Source organism: Thamnophis elegans, chromosome 13 (genome assembly GCF_009769535.1).
Source record: "Thamnophis elegans isolate rThaEle1 chromosome 13, rThaEle1.pri, whole genome shotgun sequence".
In the NCBI taxonomy this organism is placed as follows: Eukaryota; Metazoa; Chordata; class Lepidosauria; order Squamata; family Colubridae; genus Thamnophis; species Thamnophis elegans.
In genome coordinates this window covers 33,129,585-33,154,021 of record NC_045553.1, presented here as the reverse complement: position 1 = coordinate 33,154,021, position 24,437 = coordinate 33,129,585, and the positions used below count along the sequence as shown (strand labels likewise).

Below are 24,437 nucleotides of genomic sequence, written 5' to 3'. Positions count from 1 at the left end.
GGGTGTGGCTTGGATGGGTGTGGCTTGGTGAGGTGATGCTGCCCCACCTCGCCGTGATTGACATTGAGTTGGCCACACCCACTTGATCACATGACCCTTCCCCACCAGCCACGCTCACAGAACCGGAAGGGGGGAAAAATTGAATACCACCACTGTCATGGTTGTCTCAAGGGTGCTTTTTCAAGAGGCAACTGGGTTTTCCGTATTTTCTTCGAAGATGTTTCGTTCCTCATCCAAGATGCTGAAGAAGCTGAGTTGCAATTCTATTTAGTTTCCTTGGGAAATATACTTTGTTTGTTTAGTTATTAAATTTATTTGCTACCATGGGGTTACTCTAGGCAGCTTACAATGAAAGGCGTAAATAATAGAACAGTAAACAATGGTAAAGGAACACGGCAAGAATAAATACATCAGTGTGATAATGAAAAAAGATGGATGGAGAACTGACAGCAGTGGGGGGAGGTGGAATCTGACATCAATCTAGCAGCCACTTCCAATTTGAAACAACCGCCCCCAACCCCAAATTTGGTCCCCAGGTCAATCAGCACAGCCATATCTTCAGGCATGTAATATAATTATAAATAGTACAATGAATAAGGCTATTTATTACATAGGCATAATATTTCAGTATTTTCTCCTCTCGCCTTTCTCTCTTTAAAATACAGATGGGTAAGGCTGAAGCATGCCTCATTTTAGCTGATATATGTTCTACTGATCCTTATACAGAGGATATTTCTAATGTCATGAGGTAAGGTAGGATCTAAACAGCTGTATTTCTTTTTTTAAAAAATTAGGATAACCCCCAATACCCTCTTGCCATTTTTTAAAATATCAAAACTGGCAAGGAGGTTTGCCTGCTTTTAAATAATTTCATCAGTCTTGTCATGTTCTTAATGGTTCTGCAAATGTTGCCCAATTATAACTTTCAGTGGTCCTCCTTATTAGCCAATATTGGTTCTTGCTATTGGGAGTTTAGTTAGCGTACCTGAAATATGAGACAGGGAGGGACTGACAGGCAGGCAGACAGACAGACAGACATACAGACACAGAGAGGGGGAGGGAGAGAGAGATAATCTTTTTGGAGTGCCTTGTTGGGAGAAATAGGAAAGACAGATGCAAAAGTAGCAATTCTAATTAGCCTAGAATTTAAAGGACTTTGTTGCATTTGTATAAAAGTATGTGTGCGACAAAGAATATGAGTGAGAGTGCATACAAATCATGAAGATATATCTGAGTAGCTGAAAAAGGAAGCAAAAATGTTGTAATGATTATATATTGTTAGAAATTATCTTCTTTTGGAATCCAGAACAAACTGTATTAAACGGCACTTTTATTCATCAACATTCTGGTTTTTTAATCCCCTCCCTTGCTAATCAATAAAAATGGAGAAGCATTTTCTCATCTGCACCTTTCAATTTTAAGTGACAAAACTTAAAGACTGGAAACTGGGGCTCAGTTGTCTGTGAAAGATGACCATAGCTAATCTAATGTGAAGTTTTTTGATGCTGCTCTTCATCAGTTAAGCTAGTAGCAAATTTATTTCCACTCTTCATTTAGTTTAGCTAATATTATTTACCGTTAATACTCTGGCACACCCCTATCCACAATATAGACTAACAACAGTTTTGTTTTTCATGCAGGGTACTGTCTATCAAAAATAATTTTCCAAATACCAGAGTCATAATACAAATCATCCAGTCTTCTAACAAGGTTGGATTTTTTTCCTAATTTCTTTCTTTTTGTATCTTTGAGGTAGCCCTCGTTTTATACAGCAACTCATTATGAGCTTGAGAGCTCATACTTCATCCACTGAGATTTTCCAAGCAAAACTTTTTTTCTGTCTTGTAGAATTACCCCATGGTTAAGCCTTCTACCAGCAGAGATTGTAAAGCAAAAATACACCATCTCTTTCTATGGTTCCAATATTGATTTCTTTAAAATCCAATGTCACTCAATTCCTCAATGACATTGGGAAGTTTCCAAGTATAAAAAGAGAAAAGACAGTTTCCAAGTCTTCAATTAAAGAAAACTAAAGTGACTAATTAAAAGGGCCTATACAAAGTCTGGACTAGAATGTCATAAGGGTATGAGTTACATAAATCTCAGGGGTGGAGTTTATATCTGGAGGGTAGATCTTGCAACTAAGCAGGCATACCTACAGGATCCTGCAAGATGACATTTTTGATAGATGGGACCTGGAGGATATCTATTCTACAGAAATGAATGAAGATGATATCTCAATCTATGCAGTCTAGGGCTTTAAAGATAACTGGCACCTTAAATTGCACCTGGAAGACAACTGGTAACCAGTACAACTAATAGAGCAATGGAAAATTGGTTGGAAGTTGTAAGGAGGACTTCCACTAAGACAAAGGGGAGATCTGCAGCACACTTACTGGTGCAACCACTTAAAAATTCAATTCAATTATACAAGCTTTGTATAAGAAGTCCCACAAAGAAGAAGGAGCTGCCCAAAGAAGAGGGAATCAAGCTTTTCTCCAAAACACATGAAGACAGGACAAGAAGCAATGGATGAAAACTAATAAGGATAGAATCAACCTAGAACTAAGGAGAAATGTCCTGATAGTTAGATCAATTAATCAGTGGAACAAGTTGCCTCCAGAAGTTGTGGGTGCACCATCACTGGAGATTTTTAAGAAGAGATTAGACAACCATTTGTCTGAAATGGTGTAGCCTCAGTCCTCAAGAAGCTCCCCTCTACTGGACTCAGATGGTGCAACTCTCATCCCTGAGAAAACTCTGATTCTACAGTGATGGGCTGAGCACTTCCAATCAGTATTGAACTGCTCATTTTCCCTCAACAATTAAGTGATTGATAGAATGCCTCAGGTGGATATCAACCGCATCCTGGATGCCCCACTATCAACAATTGAAGCTCTACAGGCCATCAGCCAGCTGTCCAGTGGCATGGCCCCAGGATCTGACATGATCCCAGAGGAGGTTTATAATGATGATGATGCAGTGCTTGTCAACAAACTCACTCAGCTGTTCCAGTCTTTCTGGAATCAAGGATCCATTCCTTGGGAACTGAAAGATGCATCCATCGTACACCTCTACAAGAGGAAAGGGAATCAACTAGTCTGTGACAATCATAGAAGAATATCACTGCTTTCCATCACAGGCAAGATCCTTGCACGAGGGTTGCTGAACTGCCTGACTGATCACCTGGAACAGGATTTATTACTCGAGATGAAGTGTGGTCTCCACAGAGAGCGTGGCACTGTGGACATGATCGTTGCAGTCCAACAGCTCCAAGAGTTCCAAGTTTCAAAAGCAGAATCGTAAATTGTACACCACCTTCCTGGACCTCGCTAAGGCTTTTGACACTGTCAGTCATGAAGATCTGTGGCGCATCATGTCAAAATTTGGATGCCCTGATAGTACGTCAGTTCCACGACGGTATGATGGCTCATGTTCTGGATGACAGAGAAGCTTCAGAGGCCTTTCCTGTTACAAATGACCTCAAGCAAGGGGTGCATGTTGACACTGACCTTGTTCAGCATAATGTTTTCAGCCATGCTGTCAGATGCCTTCCAGAACAGTTTCAGTGAGTTAGCCTGAAATACAGGACCGATGGGAAATTGTTCAACCTGCAAAGATCCAGGCTGTCACCACGATAAAGGAGACTGTGGTACGTGACCTCCTCTTTGCTGATGACTGTGCCCTGAATGCTGGATCAGAGCAGGAAATACAAGCCAGCATGGACAAATTTGCAGCAGCAACTTTGGCCTCCTCATCAACATAAAAAAGGCCGAAGTGATGCATCAGCAAGCTCTGAAAGCCCAACACCAAGAGCCCACCATCACAGTGAAGGGACAAAAGTCTACCAAGCAGTAGTGCTAACTACCCTGATGTATGCCAGTGAGACTTGGACTGTATACAGGAGGCAATTGAACCACTTCCACAAGACCTGCCTCTGTAGAATACTGAGGATACCAGAACAAGGTGCCAGACACAGAAGTCCTCTCCCGAGCAGGTCTGCCATCAGTTTACACCCTGCTGATAAAAGCCCAGACACATTGAGAAGGCCATGTTGCAAGGATGCCAGACCATTGCATCCCCAAACGGTTCCTCTATGGTGAGCTGTCTCAAGGAAAGCGATCGCACGGGGGACAAAGGAAGTGATACAAAGACATGTTGAAAGTCTCTTTCAAGTCCCTGGAAATTGACACCACCTCCTGGGAAACCCTGGCACAAGATTGATCAATATGGCACACACTGATCCACCAAGGCTGCCAGGTATCTGAGGACAGACGAACAACCATAGCACAAGAGAAGCCAGCACTCCAAAAAGCCAGAGCTGCAAATGCTGCAACAATGGTGCCCACACATGTCTGCCCGATATGTGACACAACATTTTGTGCCCAAATAGGCCTTACCAGCCACCTGTGGACACATCGTGGACAGCCCACAACCTGTTAGATTTCAAGGTTCTCTTCGAACACGATGGATGAAAATCATGATGAAACATTTCATGTTTTCCAAATCTTTGTTCAACTTTATACAGGTTCCTGATGCTAAATGAATTAGAAATCAGATCTAATTTTATTTTATATATATATATATATTAGATTTTTTACAACCCCCAAATATGGGAGGAAGATCACTACTTCCATTCTCTGTCCTTCGGCTCATCACAAGAGACCATCCAGGCAGAAACCCAATATTTTTACTGTTGCCTTTTTGTTACATTTTGTTGTATTTGTGCTGATATTTATTTATATATATCAGACCTTAGCACACCGTTTCATAAATATAATATACCATTATATATAATTTATGAAAGAGAGTGAATAAATTTGAACTATATATAATCATAATCCCTTAGTCTTCCCAAGAATGACACTCTTGGACTATGTTTTTCCCCCCTCTGGTGACATTCCAAATGTATGATTCTGCTGTTATTAATTATTTTTTATATGCTGCTCTCTATTTCCTCCTGAATTAGGTTTACTTGTCAAAACTGCCTGGGTGGAACTGGAGAAAAGGCGATAGTATCATCTGCTTTGCTGAACTCAAGCTTGGATTAATAGCTCAGAGTTGTGTGGTGCCAGGTTTGTCCACACTGTTGACCAGCTTGTTCATTAGAGAAGATATAGAGGTACTTCTCTTTAATCTATGTTGACCTCATTGCCAATCAATACTTATTGATTGTATTGATTTATTCACCACCCATTTTACCGTAGGGTATCTCTAGGCAGCTTACGATTACATATACAATTAAAACATACAGTTAAAATCAGATATTAAAACCAAGGACGCCTGGGGAGGGCAGGGATGCAGTGGACGGAGGTGGAATCTGTTGTTACTCAATCAACCATCTCCAATGTGCTATTCTGCTAGTGGGGTCCCAGGCCAATTTGCAGATCTAGATCTTTAGTCCCTGATGAAAGGATGGGAGGGCTGGGGCCAACTTCACATTGGGGGGCAAGATGTTCCAGAATGCAGGATCAACAGCAGGCCCTCCTCCTGTACCCTGCCAGCTGGAATAATCAGGTGGATGGGACCCACAGCATGCCTCCTCTGCTGGCACAAGTGGTATGGGTCAATCCCAGTGGGGTGAGAAAGTCCCTCAAGGACCCATGCCATGAATGGCTTTAAAGGTTATCACCAAAACTTTGAATTGCATCTGGAAGCAGACTGATAATCAATGCAGCTCGTGGAGCAGTGGTGCTAGAGGGAGCATTCTTGGGGTGGCCCAAAACTGCCCACGTTGCTGCACTCTGCACCAATTGTAACTTATTGGGTAAATGCCTGAATAAATTGACAGCAACCTCTCAAATAAATTTCCTCAAAGCAGACATCTATTTTCCTGGGGAATTGGAAAAAATAAAATCAGATGTTTTCAGTTGAACTCCAAACTCCAGTTGAACTTTTTGTTTATTTCAATCATTTCCTTAGATGTTAGTATTAATGTGGAACTGTTTTACCATTTGGTCTTACTATTTTGCTTGGCAGCTGTAAGGGTACTGCTATGAAGTGCTCTATAAAAATGAAATGTACAGGAACGTGCAGTCACTAGAGGCAGGGGAGGCGTGGCCTCACCAGTCATGAGGAAAAGGAAAGAATTTTAAAGAATTTTAAAACAATAATTAATGCCAAGGTAGTTGCTGCCAGATTCCAAGTCACAGTGACTTGGAGTCTGCTTAGTGTTAACTATAGGAGGAGGCGAGAGAACGATGGGCCTCCTGTGCATAAGCAATTTTTCACCTTTTAAGAGTTAAGCAAGGGTTAAAAAGTGAAAATTTCATATGCAAAGGAGGCACGTGTTCTCTCGTCTCCTGTAGAGGGCATTTTTAGAGGCTTTTTAGAGTTCTCTGGGAGCAACTAGCTCAGTCTGACTCAGAGCTCTGGCCTTTCATGAGGGCAAAGCAGAGTTTAAATCCTCTCTGAAACAGCTGGAAAAGGTGCGTGTATGGGGAGGGGGGAGGAATTCAAAAAGTTTGATTGCATGCAGAACCACGTTGCCTTTTCAAAAAAAAAAAAACACACACACACATAGACACAGACACAGACACACACACACACACAGAGCTGGTGGATAAAAGTATATAAGCCCAGCTTCACTCATTACAAGTTTGAAAAGGCAACATGATTCACCTGCAATCAAAGGCTCCGATCGGAAGGCAGCAGGGGAAGGGGCGGGGTATGGCAAAGGAGCTGCTTTCAAGCCTTTGGAAAATATATCCAATCCAACTTCTGTGTTTGTGTTTGTTTGAGAGTGAGTGAGTGAGAGAGGGATCCAAGTTCTCTGTGTGCATGTGTGTGTTTGAGAGAGGGGGGAGGGAGGAAGAGAGGGAGGAAGGAGGGGGAGGGAGAAGAAAAAGAATGGGAAAACTTATTTTGCAAGGGGGAAAAATGCTGTCACTTTAAATCGGAACTGAGCATGCCTGGCTGTGGAATTCTGGGAGTTGAAGTCCACAAGTCTAAAAAGCTGCCTCACCAGCCATAAAGCTCACCGCACGTCACTGGAAATATATGTATGTATATATAAATAGATGTACATGTAAGACAGTGTTTGTGGGGATACACTATTAAAATTTGCAATAGTGGTGAATATCTGTAGCTCGGGTATAGGATGAGGGTAAAGGTTAATTCTCTGAGCTTGTGAACATGGTTTTCGAACATTTCATTACCAGGCTAGGTAAATCTTCAGCAGAGTTCCCCTAAACTCTGCTGAAGATGTTACCTAGCCTGGTAACAAAATGTTCAGAAACCAACCCACAAGCTTGGAGAACCTTCACCTTCACACTATTAGAATTCAGTTAATGTATCTTTATTACCATATTTATGGGGGGAAAAATCAGGCCTATAGGACAGATGACAACTTATTTCTGTCTACTTTTACCAAAACCTTGTTATACCTTTCAAATCATTCTGCTTGTTAGTTGTGTGTGTGAACTGAAATGCCTGCTTTTGTTTAATCTTCATTGAAACACTAGAGTTTTCTCGGGACATCTTGATTATTAAGGACTTGATATTTCTAATCTGAAGGACTAACACGATGAATTATTGTTAGAGTGGTTTGTGTCCAATTTAGATAACAACTCAACCACAGGGGATCCAGTTAATAATTGGTTTTTTTTTTAAACATAGCATATGGATGTTTGGATTAAGTACCAGCATGAAATAGAAGGCAACGACTATAAAGTGATGACTCAGCTTCTTTCCAATGATTTTGTTGGCATGTCCTTCAAAGACATTTGTCGGTAAGATTCCCCACTATCTCTGCTCCCTTAATCTACTTTCTTAATTTTTCACTTTAAATTCCATTTTCTTTGCCACATACACATTTTCAGATTTTCACCTACGATAACCAATCAACATAAGGAAAGAATAGAGTTATTGCTGCATCTAGGGATTAAATTTGAATATGGAAACCCAACAATGTATTCATTTGAGACTCTGGATTGCATATTTTGGATTCCTAGAAGATCTGCTTACTTTGATCTCAGTATACCAAGTTCCTGAGATCTGAACATTCATTTGCATGTTAAAGGCATATTTCTGATAAGATTCAAGGCTTATGCCTGCCAATGTTTGGACTTTACTATAAAACAGAGGAAAGGAAAATCAGTTGGTTATGCTTTCAGGAACCTTCTAAGCTAGAAGACACAGACTCTCCATTGTGCTTAAAGATTTTGCTTCAGACACATCTTGTATCGTACCAGCCATGGCAGTAAAACAATGCAATTCAAATTCTTTAAAGTTCCTTCAGAGATGATGTAGGTGATCACCATAAAGATTTTAGCTGGCTACTATATAAGGTTGTAGAGATAGGTATTGATTCTAATAGAGAAGAAACTTAGCAAATAGAGCAGAGATAGAACTATCTAAGGTTCTGCTTTCTGCAATTCCATGCCTTGCCTGAATTGTGATCATAAGAGAGTTCTACCTAGGTGTTTTCCATCATGCTTGAAAAAGCCAAAAATAAGACCTCATCCAGATTAAATATTGTTTATTTTTTTAAATAATGAGACAATATTCATAGCCTTGCCTCTTTATTTGTTTATCCTTTTTCGAACCTGAACTTATCTCTTTGTGTTTAAGACTGTGCTTTCTGAAGCTGGATCTCATACTTCTTGCTATTGATTTTCGAGCTGGAAAACAAGGAAACAGGTGATGCTTGAACCTCTCTGTGTATCAGGTTAATAACTCCTCCCATTATTTTGTTTGAATGTGTTTGTGGTCATATTATGTTGCCAAGAATTGGTTGATAATACCTCAACTTTGCTTAAGTCATGTTTGTTTGCTGCCTGTAGGACTATATAACTGAATGAAAAGTATTTCATTGAGTAGAGGGGGTGACCCTAAAATCTTAGTTCTAATTTGTGAAAATTTAATCTGTATCTCATCCATTACAGAACTGAGATATACTATGATATGGGCTTAGTGTAGGACAATAGCAATAGCAATAGCAATAGCAGTAGACTTATATACCGCTTCATAGGGCTTTCAGCCCTCTCTAAGCGGTTTACAGAGAGTCAGCATATTGCCCCCAACAATCTGGGTCCTCATTTTACCCACCTCGGAAGGATGGAAGGCTGAGTCAACCCTGAGCCGGTGAGATTTGAACCGCTGAACTGCTGATCTAGCAGTAGCCTGCAGTGCTGCATTTAACCACTGCGCCACCTTGGCTCTTGGACAATATGTGACAATGTATGGCTGGAGAAGAAAAAAAATACATTCCGCTGAAATATGCTTTATTGCAGGGTTATAAAGATAACTCAGAGACTTTGGAGATTATCTAGGATCTAAATGTTTTCTTCATGTTTAACATTTCATTGGATTATAAAATAAATAAGGTACAAAATAGGAAAATAAATAGGAAAATGAGGGGGAGAAAAAGGGGGAAGAGAAGTGAGGGAGATAAGAAAAGAAAGAAAAAAAGACATTGATTTCCGATTCTGTCTATTGCAGTAAAATAAGGCGTTAACATAAAATCACAACTTTTTGTTTTTTCATAATAATATGAACAAGCCATTTCTATAAATTCTATTAATCTAATCGGTAAAACCCCAAATCAAAGTTTCATTCTTTTCCACTTCAAGCACAAAGTTTAGAAGCCGTCTCCATGGGAAATAAAAGTACTTATATTCTTTTCTTTAATCAAAATACCCAATTTTACCATTTCAGCCAACTCCATCAAATTCTACAAACATTTGTCCATGTTAGGAATCAAAGTGTCTTTCCGTTTTTGTGCATACAATAATTTTGCTGCTGTCAACATATATAGTAGCAAAGTGCCAAATTTTTTTCTCCAGATCTTTTTCCATTAGACCCAAAAGGAAAAATTCTGCTTTCATCTTTATCTCTATTTTCAAAATTTTCTGTATTAAAATATGAATCATATTCCAATTTTTTGTTGCTTTATCGCATTCCACCATAGATGATAAAAAGTCCCTTCTTTACTTTTACACTTCCAACATTCATTTGACATACCTTTATACATCTTAGATAACTTATCTGATGTTAAATACCAATGATACATCATCACATAGAAATTTTAACAGACAGATTAACAGAATTGGAAGGGATCTTGTAGATCATCTAGTCCAACCCGCCCCCACCCAAGCAGAAGACTCTACACCATTTCTGACAAATGGCAGTCCAATTTCTTCTTGAAGGCCTCCAGTGAGGAAGCTCCTGCAAAGTTTGAAAACAACTTCTGTTCCATTGGTTGATTGTTCTCACTGTCAGAAAATTTATCCTTATTTCTAGGTTGAACCTCTTCTTGATAAATTTCTATCCATTACTCCTTGTCTGACCTTGGAAAACAGCTTGACCCCTTCCTATCTGTGGCAGCCCCTCAAATATGGAAACACTGCTATCATGTCTCCCCTGGTCCTTCCCTTCACTAGACTATCCATGCCCAGTTCCTGTAACCGTTCTTCGTATGTTTTAGTCTCCAGTTCCCTAATCATCTTGGTTGCTTTTCCTGCACTTTTTCCTAGAGTCTCAACATCTTTTTTATAGTGTGGTGAACAAAACTGGATGCAGTATTTTAGGTGTGGTCTTATTAAGGCTTTATAGAGTGGTATTAGTAACTCACTTGATCTTGATTGTATCCCTCTGTTAATGCAATTTAGGATTGCATTGGCTGTTTTGGCTGCTACTGCACACTTCTGACTTATCCACTAAGACTCCAAGATCCGTCTCACAGTTACTGCTATTAAGCCTGGTTTCACCCAGTCTATATGTGTACCTCTGGTTTTTTTTGCCTAAGTGTAAGACTTTACTTTTTCTTCTACGCTGAATTTTATTTTGTTAGGTAGGGCCCAGTGTTCAGGTCTGTCAAAATCCACCTGGATCTTGAGCCTATCATCTAGGGTGTTAGTTATTCCTGCCAACTTAGTATCACCTGAAAATTTGCTAAGTTCCCCTTCTATTCCTTCATTTAAGTCGTTCATGAAGATATTGAAAAGTACTGGGCCTAGACGTAGACCCATTAAGGTCTACTCGTTGAATACAGTTTGTCAGCCAGTTACAAATCCATCTGATGGTGATGCTATCTATCCCTCTTTTTTTCTAGCTTACCAAGAAGTAGGTTATGGTCTACTTTGTCGAATGCCTTGCTGAAGTCTAAGTATATTATGTTCACAGTATTTTGCTAGTAGTCTAGTAATTTAGTCACTATGTTGAAGAGTGAAATAAGATTGATTTGGCATGATCTGTTTTTAACAAACCCATGCCATCTGCTAGTTATTACTTTACTTGTTTCTAGATGTTGGCACATATGCTTTTTATTATCATTTCCAGTATCTTCCTGGATATTGATGTTAGGCTGATTGGTCTGTAGTTTCCTGGGTCTGTTTCCACCCCCCCTCCTTTTTTGAAGATGGGGACCATATCAGCTTTTTTCCAGTCCTCTGGTAGGTCCCGGGTGCTCCAAGATTTTTGAAAGATGTGATACGGTGGTTCTGAGATAGCATCTGCCAGCTTCTTTAGAGCTCTGAGGTGTAATCCATCAGGTCCTGGTGTTTTGTATTCATCAAGATCAGATGGGTGTTCTCTTATTGGGTTTTTTTTTTGCTGTTGCTTATTTTAACATTTATTTCTAGTCTGTCTTTTACAGTTATGTTTTTGGTAGATTGGGTTATAGTTTCCGAAGACTGGTGCAAATAATGAGTTGAGCAGCTCTGCTTTCTCTCTCCTGCCTGTTACTTCCTTGTCTTCTCTCTTTAGTGGACTCACTGTTTCCTTGATTTTTTTTCCCTTACATTACAATTTAATGTAAATTTTAAACCCTTTGTCCACATATTTTCCTATTATTCAAGCATCATATTATATCCAAAACTCCTTGCCCACTGAATCATACAATGTTTTATGTATTCATTTTTCAAATTCAATTTCAATAACATTGTATAGATCTTAGCAATAATACGTTCATCATTTTCACATAATAAAATTTCCCAATTCATTTTTAACAAAGTCAAATCCATAGCACTTTTTATCCAGTTTAAATCTTTATTTCAATTGTTGTTAAATAAACTAATGACAAAGAACCTTCTGATTCGAGTTCTTCTCTTGGCCTTAAGATTGGGTCACCCGAGTTAAAAGATAAAATTTTATCATTCATCAACCAGTTGGCTTGCCACCATTTCTTTTCTAAAGAAAACTTCCCAGGGTGCCCCCCCAAAGGGGCAACTTTGTAGAGAGCCTTGTTTATATTTATTCCAAACTCTTAGTATGGCATGTCTAATGGATCTATGTCTACATGGAGGGAAGTAAGCAGTGGGGTACCACAAGGTTCTGTCTTAGTTCCAGTGCTTTTCAATAACTTCATAAATGACAGATGAAGGAATAGAAGAATGTAACAAATTTGCAGATAATACTAAGCTGGCATGTTATTGAAAGTGAATTTCAAATTGAATTTTCACGCAGACTCAGTTATTTGGTTTGAAAAGACAGAAGCACATAAAGTCAATGGGTTTTAATTGGCACTCTGAATACATTTTTATTTTTAGACCCAATAGAATATTGAAAAGAAATTATGTAAAGGAGGTTAGGACTCCATCATCAACATGATTTCCCTAAATCTGAATATAAGCTAAATTTACTGGGAATTGAGAAAAATAGGCAGGATCTGTGGAAGCTGTGGAAAAAAATAAAATCCCACCAAGAGCCAATTGGATAATGGCACATAATGCTTCCAATATCATCAATCTTTTTTTCCTGTTTTCCCCCTCCTCCTCCTCCTCCTCCCCCCCCCTCCTCCTCCTCCTCCTCCTCCTCCAATTTAAAGCTCAGGGTTGAAATGATGGGTCCTTGGTTCTCTCTGAGTTTGGTAACATAATCAATGGTAATGATGATGACTAGCACAGATGATGTTACCTAGTTTGGATAATCAAACATCTGCAAGAAAATAACCATGCTTAGGAGCGCCAAAGAGCCCTCATTTCAACCCTGAGCTTCAAATTTGAGGATGAGAGGAGAGATGGCTATATAAGTATGCATATGATTAATTAACTAATTCTCTGCCTCACTCTCCTGATCATGTGTCCCCAGAGGAGACCTTTTATTAAAGCATTGAAAAATTTGTAAAAGTCATGCTGTGCGTATTTTGCCTTCCCTATTAAGCACCAACTTTACTTTCTTCTTACATGAGTTAGATGTATTTTGCAGATAGTACGTTAAGTGGAATAATGGCCATGTTGACATATATCATTAATATACTATTTGACAATAGCATCCTGATCAACCCACCTTCTGAAATTAAACTCCAATACAACACAATGGGCTTTTTCATTGCTGCCTCTACCCGAGAACTGAAAAGGTAATCTCTTTAATTATATCCATTCATTGGGGGGGGGGGGGGGGGGTTGTTGTATTGAAAAGTAGTTTCTTACCACCGAACATAAAGAAATGAAATAAAGCTATCTTGTCTGTTTTCTCAGCTTTTTTGTCTAATCCAATTTTTTTTGTTTCCCTTTTATTATCCAGAGCTTATTATTATTGTACACAATGCCACAGTGGGATCACCAATCCTGAGCACATTGCGAAATGTCGTTGCAAAAGAAAAAGTATAAAACATCCAATCCCAGATACTGGTAATTTAATTTTCATTTCAGCAGCTTTAATGTATTGATAGATAACTGCTGGTGTCATGCAACATAAGTCTTCTGCATTTCTTTTTACTATTCTCATGCCATGTTATGAAAAAGAAATCATTTCTGATTTTTTTAAGAAGCAGAAAATGTGGGTGAAATTCTCATGGATGAGGCATTTACTTAATCATAAAATATCATAGTTCATCATTAGGTCCTGTGCAGACCACATTGGGTGGCAAGTGTTTTCCAGCTACAAAATAGGCATTTGGCTCAAGAACAGTAACTGTGAGATGGATTTTGGAGTCCTAGTGGACAATTAGTTAAATAAGAGTCAGCAGTATGCTGCAGCTACCAAGAAAGCTAATGCAATCCTAGACTGCATTATCAGAGGGGTAGAATCAAGATGATATGAAGTAGTAGTACCAATTTATAAGGCCTTGGTAAGACCACACTTGGAATACTACACTCCAGTTTTGGTTACCACATATAAAAAATATGTTGAGACTGGACAAAGTGCAGAGAAAAGCACAAAGATGATTAGAGTGTTGGAGGCTAAAATGTATGCTAGTAAAAAAGAAGGTTATGGGTGACATGTTAAATATGTTCCAATAATTGAGGGACTGTCACAAAGAAAGGGGGGAGGTCACTTATTTTCCAAAGCACCAGAAGGCAAGAAACAATGGATGGAAGCCAACCAAGACCGAAGCAATCCATTTCCTGACAGTAATACAATCAAACAGTGGAACAGCTTGACTTCAAAAGTTGTGGATGCTCCATCATTGGAGGCTTTTAAGAATAGACTGGGCAGCCATGTTCAGTCTGAAATGGTACAGGATCTCCTGCTTGACCTAGAAGACCTCCAAGGTCCCTTCCAACTCTGATGAAATGTTCTAAATGTCACCCTATCCTTTGTCTATTCATATTTTCAATTGTTTGCATTCACCCTGATTTTTAATGCCTCAGCTGAATCCGAGAGAACATCATGAGGAATCCTAAGCAACCTTAGGATTTGTTTTGGATCAGAAGGTACAGTCAATCAGAATCCTATTAAGTAATGGAGACATGTATTCTAACAGTCTAAAATAGCAAACTATTCTACAGCATCCAGAGAATGAGTGGAGGAAAAAAAAAAACTTTGTGGATGAAAAATAAGTATTTGTTAATTAGATAGATATATACAGTAATAGCCTTCACACTGAAGTAGTCTGGTGTAGTGGGTGAGGCACCAGACTAGATGGTATGTACTAGTGTACTACCATGTGGGTTACCTTGGGCTAGTCACCCACTCTAAGCCTTAGGAAGGAGGCAAGGGAAAATGACTTCTGTAATCTTGCCAAAAAGGGAGGGTAACTAGCCCAGTCAGTCACCAGAAATCTACATTAATTTGAAAGAAAGAAAGAAAGAAAGAAAGAAAGGAAGGAAGGAAGGAAGGAAGGAAGGAAGGAAGGAGGGAGGGAGGGAGGGAGGGAGGGAAGAAAGGAAAGAAGGAAGGAAGAGGTGGTGGAGGCAAAGGCAGAGGAAGAGGAAAGAAAAGAGAAGAAAAATGAAAATAAAAGAAAAAAAGAAAGCCTTCATGAAAGATGGGGCAGATTATTTAGATGCTTTCTGACCATCATCTTTCAAGACAATTATTAATCATTGAGAGGGCAAGTTCTAAGAATAACTCTAATAAAACATGGAAAAAATAATTCATCGATGATGTGCACAGACATTCTTCTATTTCAATTTTTTTTAGATTGCAAAAGACCATATAAAGAAGCATGGGAAAATATTCTTGCTAAGTAGTAAAACACCCATTGATAGTTATGCATTCCATTTGGAAGGAGATTCTAACACATTCATGACTAGATCACAACTGCTTAAAGACTTCTATCTACGGTATTCTGCCCAGTAATTGTTGTCCTGAAGGCAAGGACTGCTTTAGTCACTCTTAGTCAAACATGCAGTTGCTGACTGATTAATGTTCTGCAACAGGCTGCTAATGTCAAAAAGACTCAGTAATCATACACCTGTAAGATATTGATGGAAGTCTCCTAATATTCCATGACAATTTCTTTCTTGGTGATTCTGAAAGGAAGGGGAGGGGAGGAAAGGAAAGGGTTTTCTTCCTATCACTCAGTCCTAAGTGGAAATGGCATTATGGGTGCACTTCAGTTGGCTCCTTGTGTCTTACATTCTCAAGCACACAAGTTCAGTCTGAGTTGCTCCTCCAGGATAGTTGTTTTCCATGCAGTTTCGAGCTCTAACAAGTCCAATGTCTCCTGCAAAGTAAATGCTATCCAAGGCCCTTTCTTTTATGAATAATCTTTTCATCTCTTAACTGAACGGCAGATGCAGGCAAGTCTTGCTGATGACTTAGCTTCTTCATTCCCTTTGCAAATTGCACAGAATTGCAATGAGAAAAACTGAGGTCTGGGAACATATACACTGCAGGCTTTTCTTTAAATTCTATGATCGATATAACCACAGCAATACTCTTCAGAAGAACCGGGCAATTTGTCTAGCATTCACCAGGAGAAATTTGTAATCAATGCTGTTTACTTTCTATTCTTTCTGCCATGAAAAAAACCAACAGAAAAACCAGTCAGGGACAGCCATTGATCACTAGGGCCAATGTCCACTGACTTATGAACTTGCAAGCAAGATTATTGTTTATTTTTCTTGGTCATCTTCATTCTCCACCTGATATTTTTAAATCTATTTACTCAGGGATATAGTAATCCCAATCCTTCAGGAGGTCAGTTACTTCCAACTGCAACTTCGGTTGTCTTTCTTTGGAATCTCTAATTAGTAAAGCTGAATGTCTTTTACAGAACAGTTAAGTACTATGTAGATATAATATTAGGGAGGAGGAGGAGAGAAGGAAAACATTTTCAAAGACTTCTTGATGTTGCCTGTATTGATAAATATTATAAACTTGGGTAAACTAGTAGATTAGCAATTTAGCATTACTAGAAGAATTTCTTCATGTACTTGCTCTGAGTACATGGCTGGGATAGCTTCAGCAGAACATAAACTGTTGACCTGAAGGAAAGAAGGAATCTCCTCTTAATAATTTTCATTTCAGAAAGGACATCAAGCATGCACAGTAATTGAGACGTTCAGATGAAGTTATAGCACGTTCACGATCCTTTGGGATTCTCTCTTTCTTGGATTTTTTCCCCAGGTAAGAGAGTTAAACAGAGTTCTCCTTATATACAAATCCATTTTTTGAGCTAGAATAAAACAAGAGAAATAGGTTTTTGCTTCTCTTTATATCTTAGAAGTTGTTTAGGTACTTACCTTTGATGGTTAAAAGGGGCTGGAGATTATGGGCAGTTTTTCACTAGTAATGGAAAGTAATTTGAAAATAATGTCATGCCATGTTTCAAAGAACATCCCAATCATATTGCGTTCAAACCAGTGATGGGATTCAGCCAGTTTGCACCACTTCGGGAGAACCGGTTGTTAACTTTCTGAGAAGTTTGGTGAACTGATTGTTGGAAGAAATCATTAGGGCAGAGAACCAGTTGTTAAATTATTGAATCCCATCACTGATTCAAACCTAGCTAATAAGGAGCTTCTCACTCCCTTCTAGGCAGATCCTCCATCTTCAGTGGTTTTTTTAGTGAGAGTAATTATCTTAAAACACACATTTCCATGCACAATGGCACTATGGATTAAGATTTAGAACAACTGCAAACACCAAGGGACTCCTTCATCTTCTGTCATAACTGTACCTTTGTCTAGTAATTGTGTGTGAGATACCTAGCACATACAGCCAGGAGAAAGAAAAAAATAGAAGCATACCATCTTTGTGAACTTTGGAGCTATGATGAACATTTTTATGCTGTTGTAGGCTTCAAAAAATAAATCAGTTATTTAAAATGAGCAAGGTTGGCCTTCCTCCTCCTCTTCTCCTCCTCCTCCTTCTCTTCATCCCCTTTCCCCCTTTCCCCCTTGCCCTTGCCCTTCCTTCTTCTCCTTCTTTATAAGTGTTTTCAACATTTATACTATAGTTTCCATATGTTCCTAATTCAAAATTGTGGGAAACTGGTGCCAATTTTCAACAATTATATTGCTAACATTCAACTGTAATGACCACGGAGTGATATAGGAACCGCACACAAGGATAAGGGACTATTGTTTCTCACTCTTGTTTTAGCACTGTTTGAAATCCCCCTTTCTCAGCTGCTGTTTGACTAAGGGGAAAAATATGCAGGTTGTCCATAGCCATTTGTTGACAACAATTTTGACTGGGGGACATAGTAGATTAGAAACTCACCCTAAAGGGCATGAATAAAATTATCCATACTACTGCATTATGCCGATTTGACTAAAAAGGGAATCATTAAGTTCATAACACCCCTCCCATTTCTGCCCATAACATAATCTGAAGCAAAAAAAGGAAGGAGGGGAAACCCCTTTCTCAACCTGCTGAAATATCATTATTAAAATGTGCATGAAAAGTCAATTATACCAGAGGGAGGTATTTAAGAGAAGCAAGTTTCCATACTGTTGGATTACACCTCGGGATTACAAAGTCTGCTGAATTCTTTGCAGCTGTTTAACTTAAAAGTGGAGCAGATTAGCAAGTCAGATGTTCTATAGCCCTCACAAGAGGAGAACAAATATGATGGGAAAACATTGCTCCTTTGACCATTGGAATCTAACCCCGGTCATCAAATGAGGCAGATCTACAGCAAAGGACATGACTCCAAGACCTGGAATTGTCCCATCAGGGTTACTAGACATGACATTAATGATCTGGAACTTTGTAGAATTTTAAAACTGTTTGCATAAATGTTGGTGGTTCTATACTAATTTGTAGAACATTAGATAGATAGATAGATAGATAGATAGATATAGATAGATAGATGATAGAGTAGATAGATAGATATAGATAGATAGATAGATAGATAGATAGATAGGGAATGGAGCAGAAAAGCAGGCTAGTGAAGGCATTGTGACTGCTCTGGAGTGGTGTGGGGGTACAATGCAAAATCCTAACCTCCACCCCAAATCCAAATCCTAACCATAAACCCTGGTGCTTATTTTGGTGACCAAAAATGAAAAAAATGAATGGGTCTTATTTTTGGGAAACATAGTGGATGGGTGGGTGGTGGGTGGATGGATGGATGGATGGATGAATGGATGGGTGGGTGGGTGGGTGGATGGATGGATAGATAGAAAGATAGATAAGTAGATAGATGATGATAGGTAGGTAGGTAGGTAGGTAGGTAGGTAGGTGGGTCGGTGGGTGGGTGGGTAGGTGGATGGATGGATGGATGGATGGATAGATGGATAGATGGATAGATGGATAGATGATAGATGGATAGATGGATAGATAGATAGATAGATAGATAGATAGATAGATAGATAGATAGATAGATAGATAGATAGATAGATAGATATTCAGCATGCAGTTGGACATTCTTACACCCAAGCTGCAGTTTTATACATATTTATCTGAAAATTGTTGAAATGCAGCAAAACATTTCACTAAATAACCATAGGAGTCATCATCTTCTTCACTCTCTTATTTCCTTCGTAAAGTTCTTGCTTTTCTAAATCAGCAGTTCCTAGTGTTTTATTTTTTATGGGTTTCTGCACCACATAGTTTTTGAAGAGCATCATTATAGTTCAGCATCTGCCTGCCCATTGCCCGGAGGTACTATCACAATACTTGTTCCTGTTTGTCTAGCAGATACCAACATTATTAGTTTTAATTAAAATGTTTACAAACTCACAAATTTTATAAGATTTTATGTGTCCCTGCCAAAAATCTGGCAAAACTATGGGAAAAATGTGGAATGTTTCTCTCTCTCCTGCTCCTTCTTTCTGTTCTCTCTCTTTGTGGAATAATTTGTTCTACAAGTCATAGCAGGGTCATTCTTTTATAACCAAAAGAACCATAGCTGTTTTATAAGGATAGTCCCTTTATTTCTAAATTTAGTTAATCATCTTTGGTGACGCCATTAAGCTTTCCAGATTTCTTTTGGTTGTGTTTTAGTTTAGATGATGGGATTGTCATTTCACACACAAGAACATAAAATGGATGCAGAAATACATTCTCTCTCTCTCTCTCTCTCGTTAAAAAGCTTCCAACCCAACCTCTGCCAATATAAAATAAGATTAAAGAACATAGATGAAAGAGAAAATGTATTCTTGGTTGTTTCTAAAGGAGAACCCCACCCAAATTTGTGTTCCTTCTTAATTGAAATTTATCTAACATCTGGATAATTATTCCTAAGTACCTGTTGATTGTCAAGGTGTGTCAGTCTTTCATAAATCCCCAGCTCTTAAGATTTATTCTTTGATACTATCCATCACATCCCGATCCAAGGCAAGTGGGACGTGGGATGAGTTTGGATAGGGGTGAGACTAGAACTAAGCACTCTGCCTTTCCTTAATCTGGCAAATGTGATGCATTCTTATGAATGTGAAGGGGAGGCTGTGCCGAAGTGTACAGAAAGGTCACTGATATTTTTGGAGTAATAAATCACAAAAGAGAAGGAAGATTTGCATTTTGGCCATATAACATTCAGGGATGGATTAGCGAGAGCAGGGGAAGAATTCTTTGAAGTAATATTTCTCCGCTGACTTGTTTATTAGCTCACTTTAACATGTTACATTATTGCTTATAGAATTTCATTACTTGGATTGCAGCTTGATAAATAATGTCTATTGGCAATGATTTGGATTGCTCTGGGCATTAATATTATTAAACCTGTCACAGGGAAATGTCTGAAAGATGACTTACTGTAAGATTACAGCACAAAATAAATCACACAGTGGTATTTGTTACCGTTTATGGCCTCTTGGAGCCGGAGTCAATCCCTTTTTTATGTTGCATTATTTTTCAAGTTTTTATAGCTTTACATTATATATCGCTGTCAGAAATGAACAGATGGGGTGTCAAACATGAGCTTTTGAATAATTCCCACCCTTGGGTTATTTGTGTGAAGGACAAGTGTAAACTCTGTTCTCCAGAAAGGGAAGACAGACAGGGTTAGTTAATGTGTTGTGACATTACAGAAAGCCTACACACACACACATGCACACACACACACACACACACACACACAAAGATGGCTTTAGTGTCTGACCTCCTCTGGCTTTTATCTCACAATGGGATCTGAGAAAATTCTAGCTGCCCCTATTCTTCCGGTGGTGGACCCGTGCGAGATAAATAGACTAGAAGAGAGACATCAGCTGGAGATGTTAGAGAGTTTCTTTGTGTCTTCCATATCATGAAGATCTTTCATGGTCTATTCCAGATGAGTGAAGACAGGATTGGTTTCTTTCATGAATGTCTGTAGGAATGTAATCACGGGTGTCTTTTCTTCAATCATTTGTGAATTTGGGGCTGCTTTGCTGAGAAATGGGTCGGGGGGGGGAGGAAATGATTTCAAGTTAGTAAGCAAAAGAGCAAATTAAGTAACACTTGCAAATCTTATTACTTGAGCTGTACCTTGAAGCATGTGAATTGACATATGAAGGAGATCTGTCAATCAGTGCTACATAATGTTTACAGGATGTGGTGGGGTATAATTGATTCAGTGCCAATAGACTTTTCCACCCACCCACCCACCCCCTGCCCAGAATGGGACTATAAAAGCCATTTCAACTTTGATTTTTTTTAGACTATGGAATCATTTTCCTATCTTTTAAATGTAGCATCTTGGAAAGCCTTTGCATTATTTATTTATTTATTTATTTATTTATTTATTTATTTATTTATTTATATTTATTTATTTATTTATTTATTTATTATTTATTTATATCTTGAAGCAGATGGGCAAATCAAAACTCATATAAGGCCTCCAAACTGTCTGTCCTGTCTGACATTCATCTGTCCGACATTTATCGTCCGTCTGTCCGTCCGTCCGTCCGTCCATCCATCCATCCATCCATCCATCCATCCATCCATCCATCCATCCATCCATCCATCCATCTATCTATCTATCTATCTATCTATCTATCTATCTATCTATCTATCTACATATCTCTATCTCTATCTCTATTTCTATCTATCTATCTATCTATCTATCTATCTATCTATCTATCTTCTATCTATCTACATATCTCTATCTCTATCTATCTATCTGTCATCTTTCTTTTTTCAGAGAGAGGGAGGCAAGCATGGTTGAATAGCAGAAAGACAATATGCACTGTATAAGATACAGAACATTACTTTGTTTATTTCTTCCTTTTTTTCCCCATCACAGGAATATTTTCTTGCATTGTGTCCCCATGTACTCTGATTTTCTGCAGGGGAAAAAAAAGAATCCTGAGCTTGGCCACAAAAGAAAAAAAAAAAAAAACACTTTTCCTCTACACTATTTTAGAAAATAGAACAGGAGAGACAAAAACAGATATATATGTACATATACGTACATGGGATGTTCACATGATTTACTTATCAACCAATATTCCTTAAATGTTTTACACAGCAAAACCCATATATCCAGATAGAATTTCCTTGTACACTGCTCTGGGGAAAAGTTGATTACCTAAATTTACTCAGACTAATCCAGATGCATAAAGAGTTTAGCTAATTATTAGTTCTGCCCAGTTAACTGTGCAAACCTGCCTATTTATAATATGGTCAGTTTCCTAATTCTGTGTTGAGGATGTGGAAAATGACAGACCCCTCCCGGCAATGCTTACTTTATATTTAATAACCCAGAGTAATTCTAACGATTTACACACATATCATAAATCATATCATAATGGCCCTTATTGAATTACTGATTGGGGACTCAAGTTAAACAGATTGAAAGAGGATTAAGAAGGAAATTAAGGCTCTAAGAAACACAAGCTGGAAGTTAAGTGGGAAAAAATTATGTCCCTTTGCTGGAAAAAAATCGTGAACAGTTTAGCAGATTTTGGTATTTGGTATTATTAAAATAACATAAAGTGTGATAACATCTAACGTTTCATAAAGTATTTTAACATGTAAAATTATAAAGAGAAATCAACAATAAGTCACCCAGGTCATGGTTGTATCAAAGGTGATTTTTCAAAAGATACTTGACTCAGCCTTCCATCCTTCCAAGGTCAGTAAAATGAAAACCTAGATTATTGGGGGCAATATGCTGACTCTATAAACCACTTAGAGAGGGCTGTAAACAGGGGTGGGTTCCTGTCAGTTTCTAACCTCTTCTATAGAAGAGGTTCCACAAATCTATTGTGCCGTTTAGAACCAGTTCCAGCTCCCTCTCCCCACCCGTCTGCACATCATCAAGATGAGAGCAAGAGGAAGAATTCTGGGAGTTGAAGTCCACAAGTCTTAAAAGCTGTCAAGTTTGAACACCCCTAGAGGTTTTTTTCTAAAGGGTTAGCGGTGCAAGGATCTTGTAACTTGACAGCTTTAAGACTTGCATGCTTCAAATGCCAGAGTTCCTGAGCCAACATTTTGGTTGCTAAGCAAGAGCGTTGTTAAGTGAGTTTCACCTCATTTTACAAGTTGGCCACTCCCACCCGGTCACATGGCTGACAAGCCACTCCCACAAAGCAGGCCACACCTACAGAAGAGGTTCTAAAAAAAAATTGAAACCCAACCACTAGCTGTAAAGTACTGTGAAGGGGTATATAAGGCTAAATGCTATTGCTAATGTTAACCGGGACTTTGTTTTCCCTTGAAACAATTCTGCTTCTTGTCCAAGAAGCTCCTTCAGTTCTGACTGAATGGTAGAGAATGAAGGATTGAAGAAGTTTTTTGGATGAGAAGCAAAATGTCTTCAAGTGAAAACAAAGAAAGTCCAGTTTTCTTTTGAAAACCACCTTTGGGATAACTAAAATAACATAAAATAATTCCTATCTAGCAGGAACCTGGCTCCTCAATATCTAATGTATCTTATTTGCCTTCTTTGTTTTATTTCCTTCTTATGAACATTTCCTATATTTAGTGTCCGAATGACAAAAATGCAATCTACCTCATAAAAGACACTTTTGAGTAATGCTGTACAGAATTCAGTTCCTACCTGCTTATTAACTTAGGCATCCATTCCTGTAAAGTATTGTATAAAATCAGCAAGTATTAGGGAAGGATGCATTCAAAAGTAGATAGTAGTGTCATACCTTGTTAAAAAGAAACTTGAAGCAATTATGCAAATTGCGTATTGTAAAAAGGTAGATCAACATTATATGACAACTCATTTTTCTGGTCAAGTTATTCCGCACCCACCTTTTAATGATTTTCCACTATGACTTGAAGGAAGTCAAAATACCTGATTTTTTATCACACTAATACTGTATGCACTGGATATTCATTGACCCACAAATTCTATTAGGTAACCTCCCTATCATTCATTTTCCTCCCATCTGTGCGGTGTGTTGTAAGGCAATTTGCTTATGAATTACTCATTTGTAGGATGTGGTATTGAGCAAAGGAAGAATTCTATTTCTAATCCCAAATGGTGATCCTATGCTTCCCCAATCCCAGTCATAATTAAAATCAATTAGATACCTATATATGAGCAGTTGTTCTATATAAAGAATCCATGCAATGTGAATCTATACAAAATTTATATTAACATACCAAAGTGATTCATGCAAGTAACATATCAGTCAGGTGCATACATGTAGAGAGAAAAATAATAATTACCCATATCCGATATATCTGTCTCTATGGTTCTCTATGGTTCTACCCTGGTTCCTCTGGTACATTTGCATCAATCATTGTAGCTTAATTTGGGTTGAGTGGTGTGGTGGCCTAAGTGGTGAAGGCACTTGCCTTCAATCCTATGTAGTGGCAGATGTTTCTTTCCTAGCAAAGAAAAAATATCTGCTGCAAACTCTTTATAGAACATCTGGCCAGTGAACATGCAGCTCCATCCAATTGCCTGGACTCTATATTGAAAAGAGACCATAGATCATAAA

General features: G+C 38.5%; 1 protein-coding gene across 1 annotated transcript in view; it reads left to right on the top strand.

Moving 5' to 3' along the window:
- The window catches only part of KCNU1 (potassium calcium-activated channel subfamily U member 1), a 96,917-nt gene that overhangs the window by 28,868 nt on the left and 43,612 nt on the right, over window positions 1-24,437 (top strand). The window contains 7 exon segments of the mRNA XM_032228754.1: window positions 666-748; window positions 1,641-1,710; window positions 4,970-5,122; window positions 7,618-7,730; window positions 8,572-8,640; window positions 13,211-13,297; window positions 13,465-13,602. Coding sequence (XP_032084645.1) covers window positions 666-748; window positions 1,641-1,710; window positions 4,970-5,122; window positions 7,618-7,730; window positions 8,572-8,640; window positions 13,211-13,297; window positions 13,465-13,602 — 713 coding nt within the window.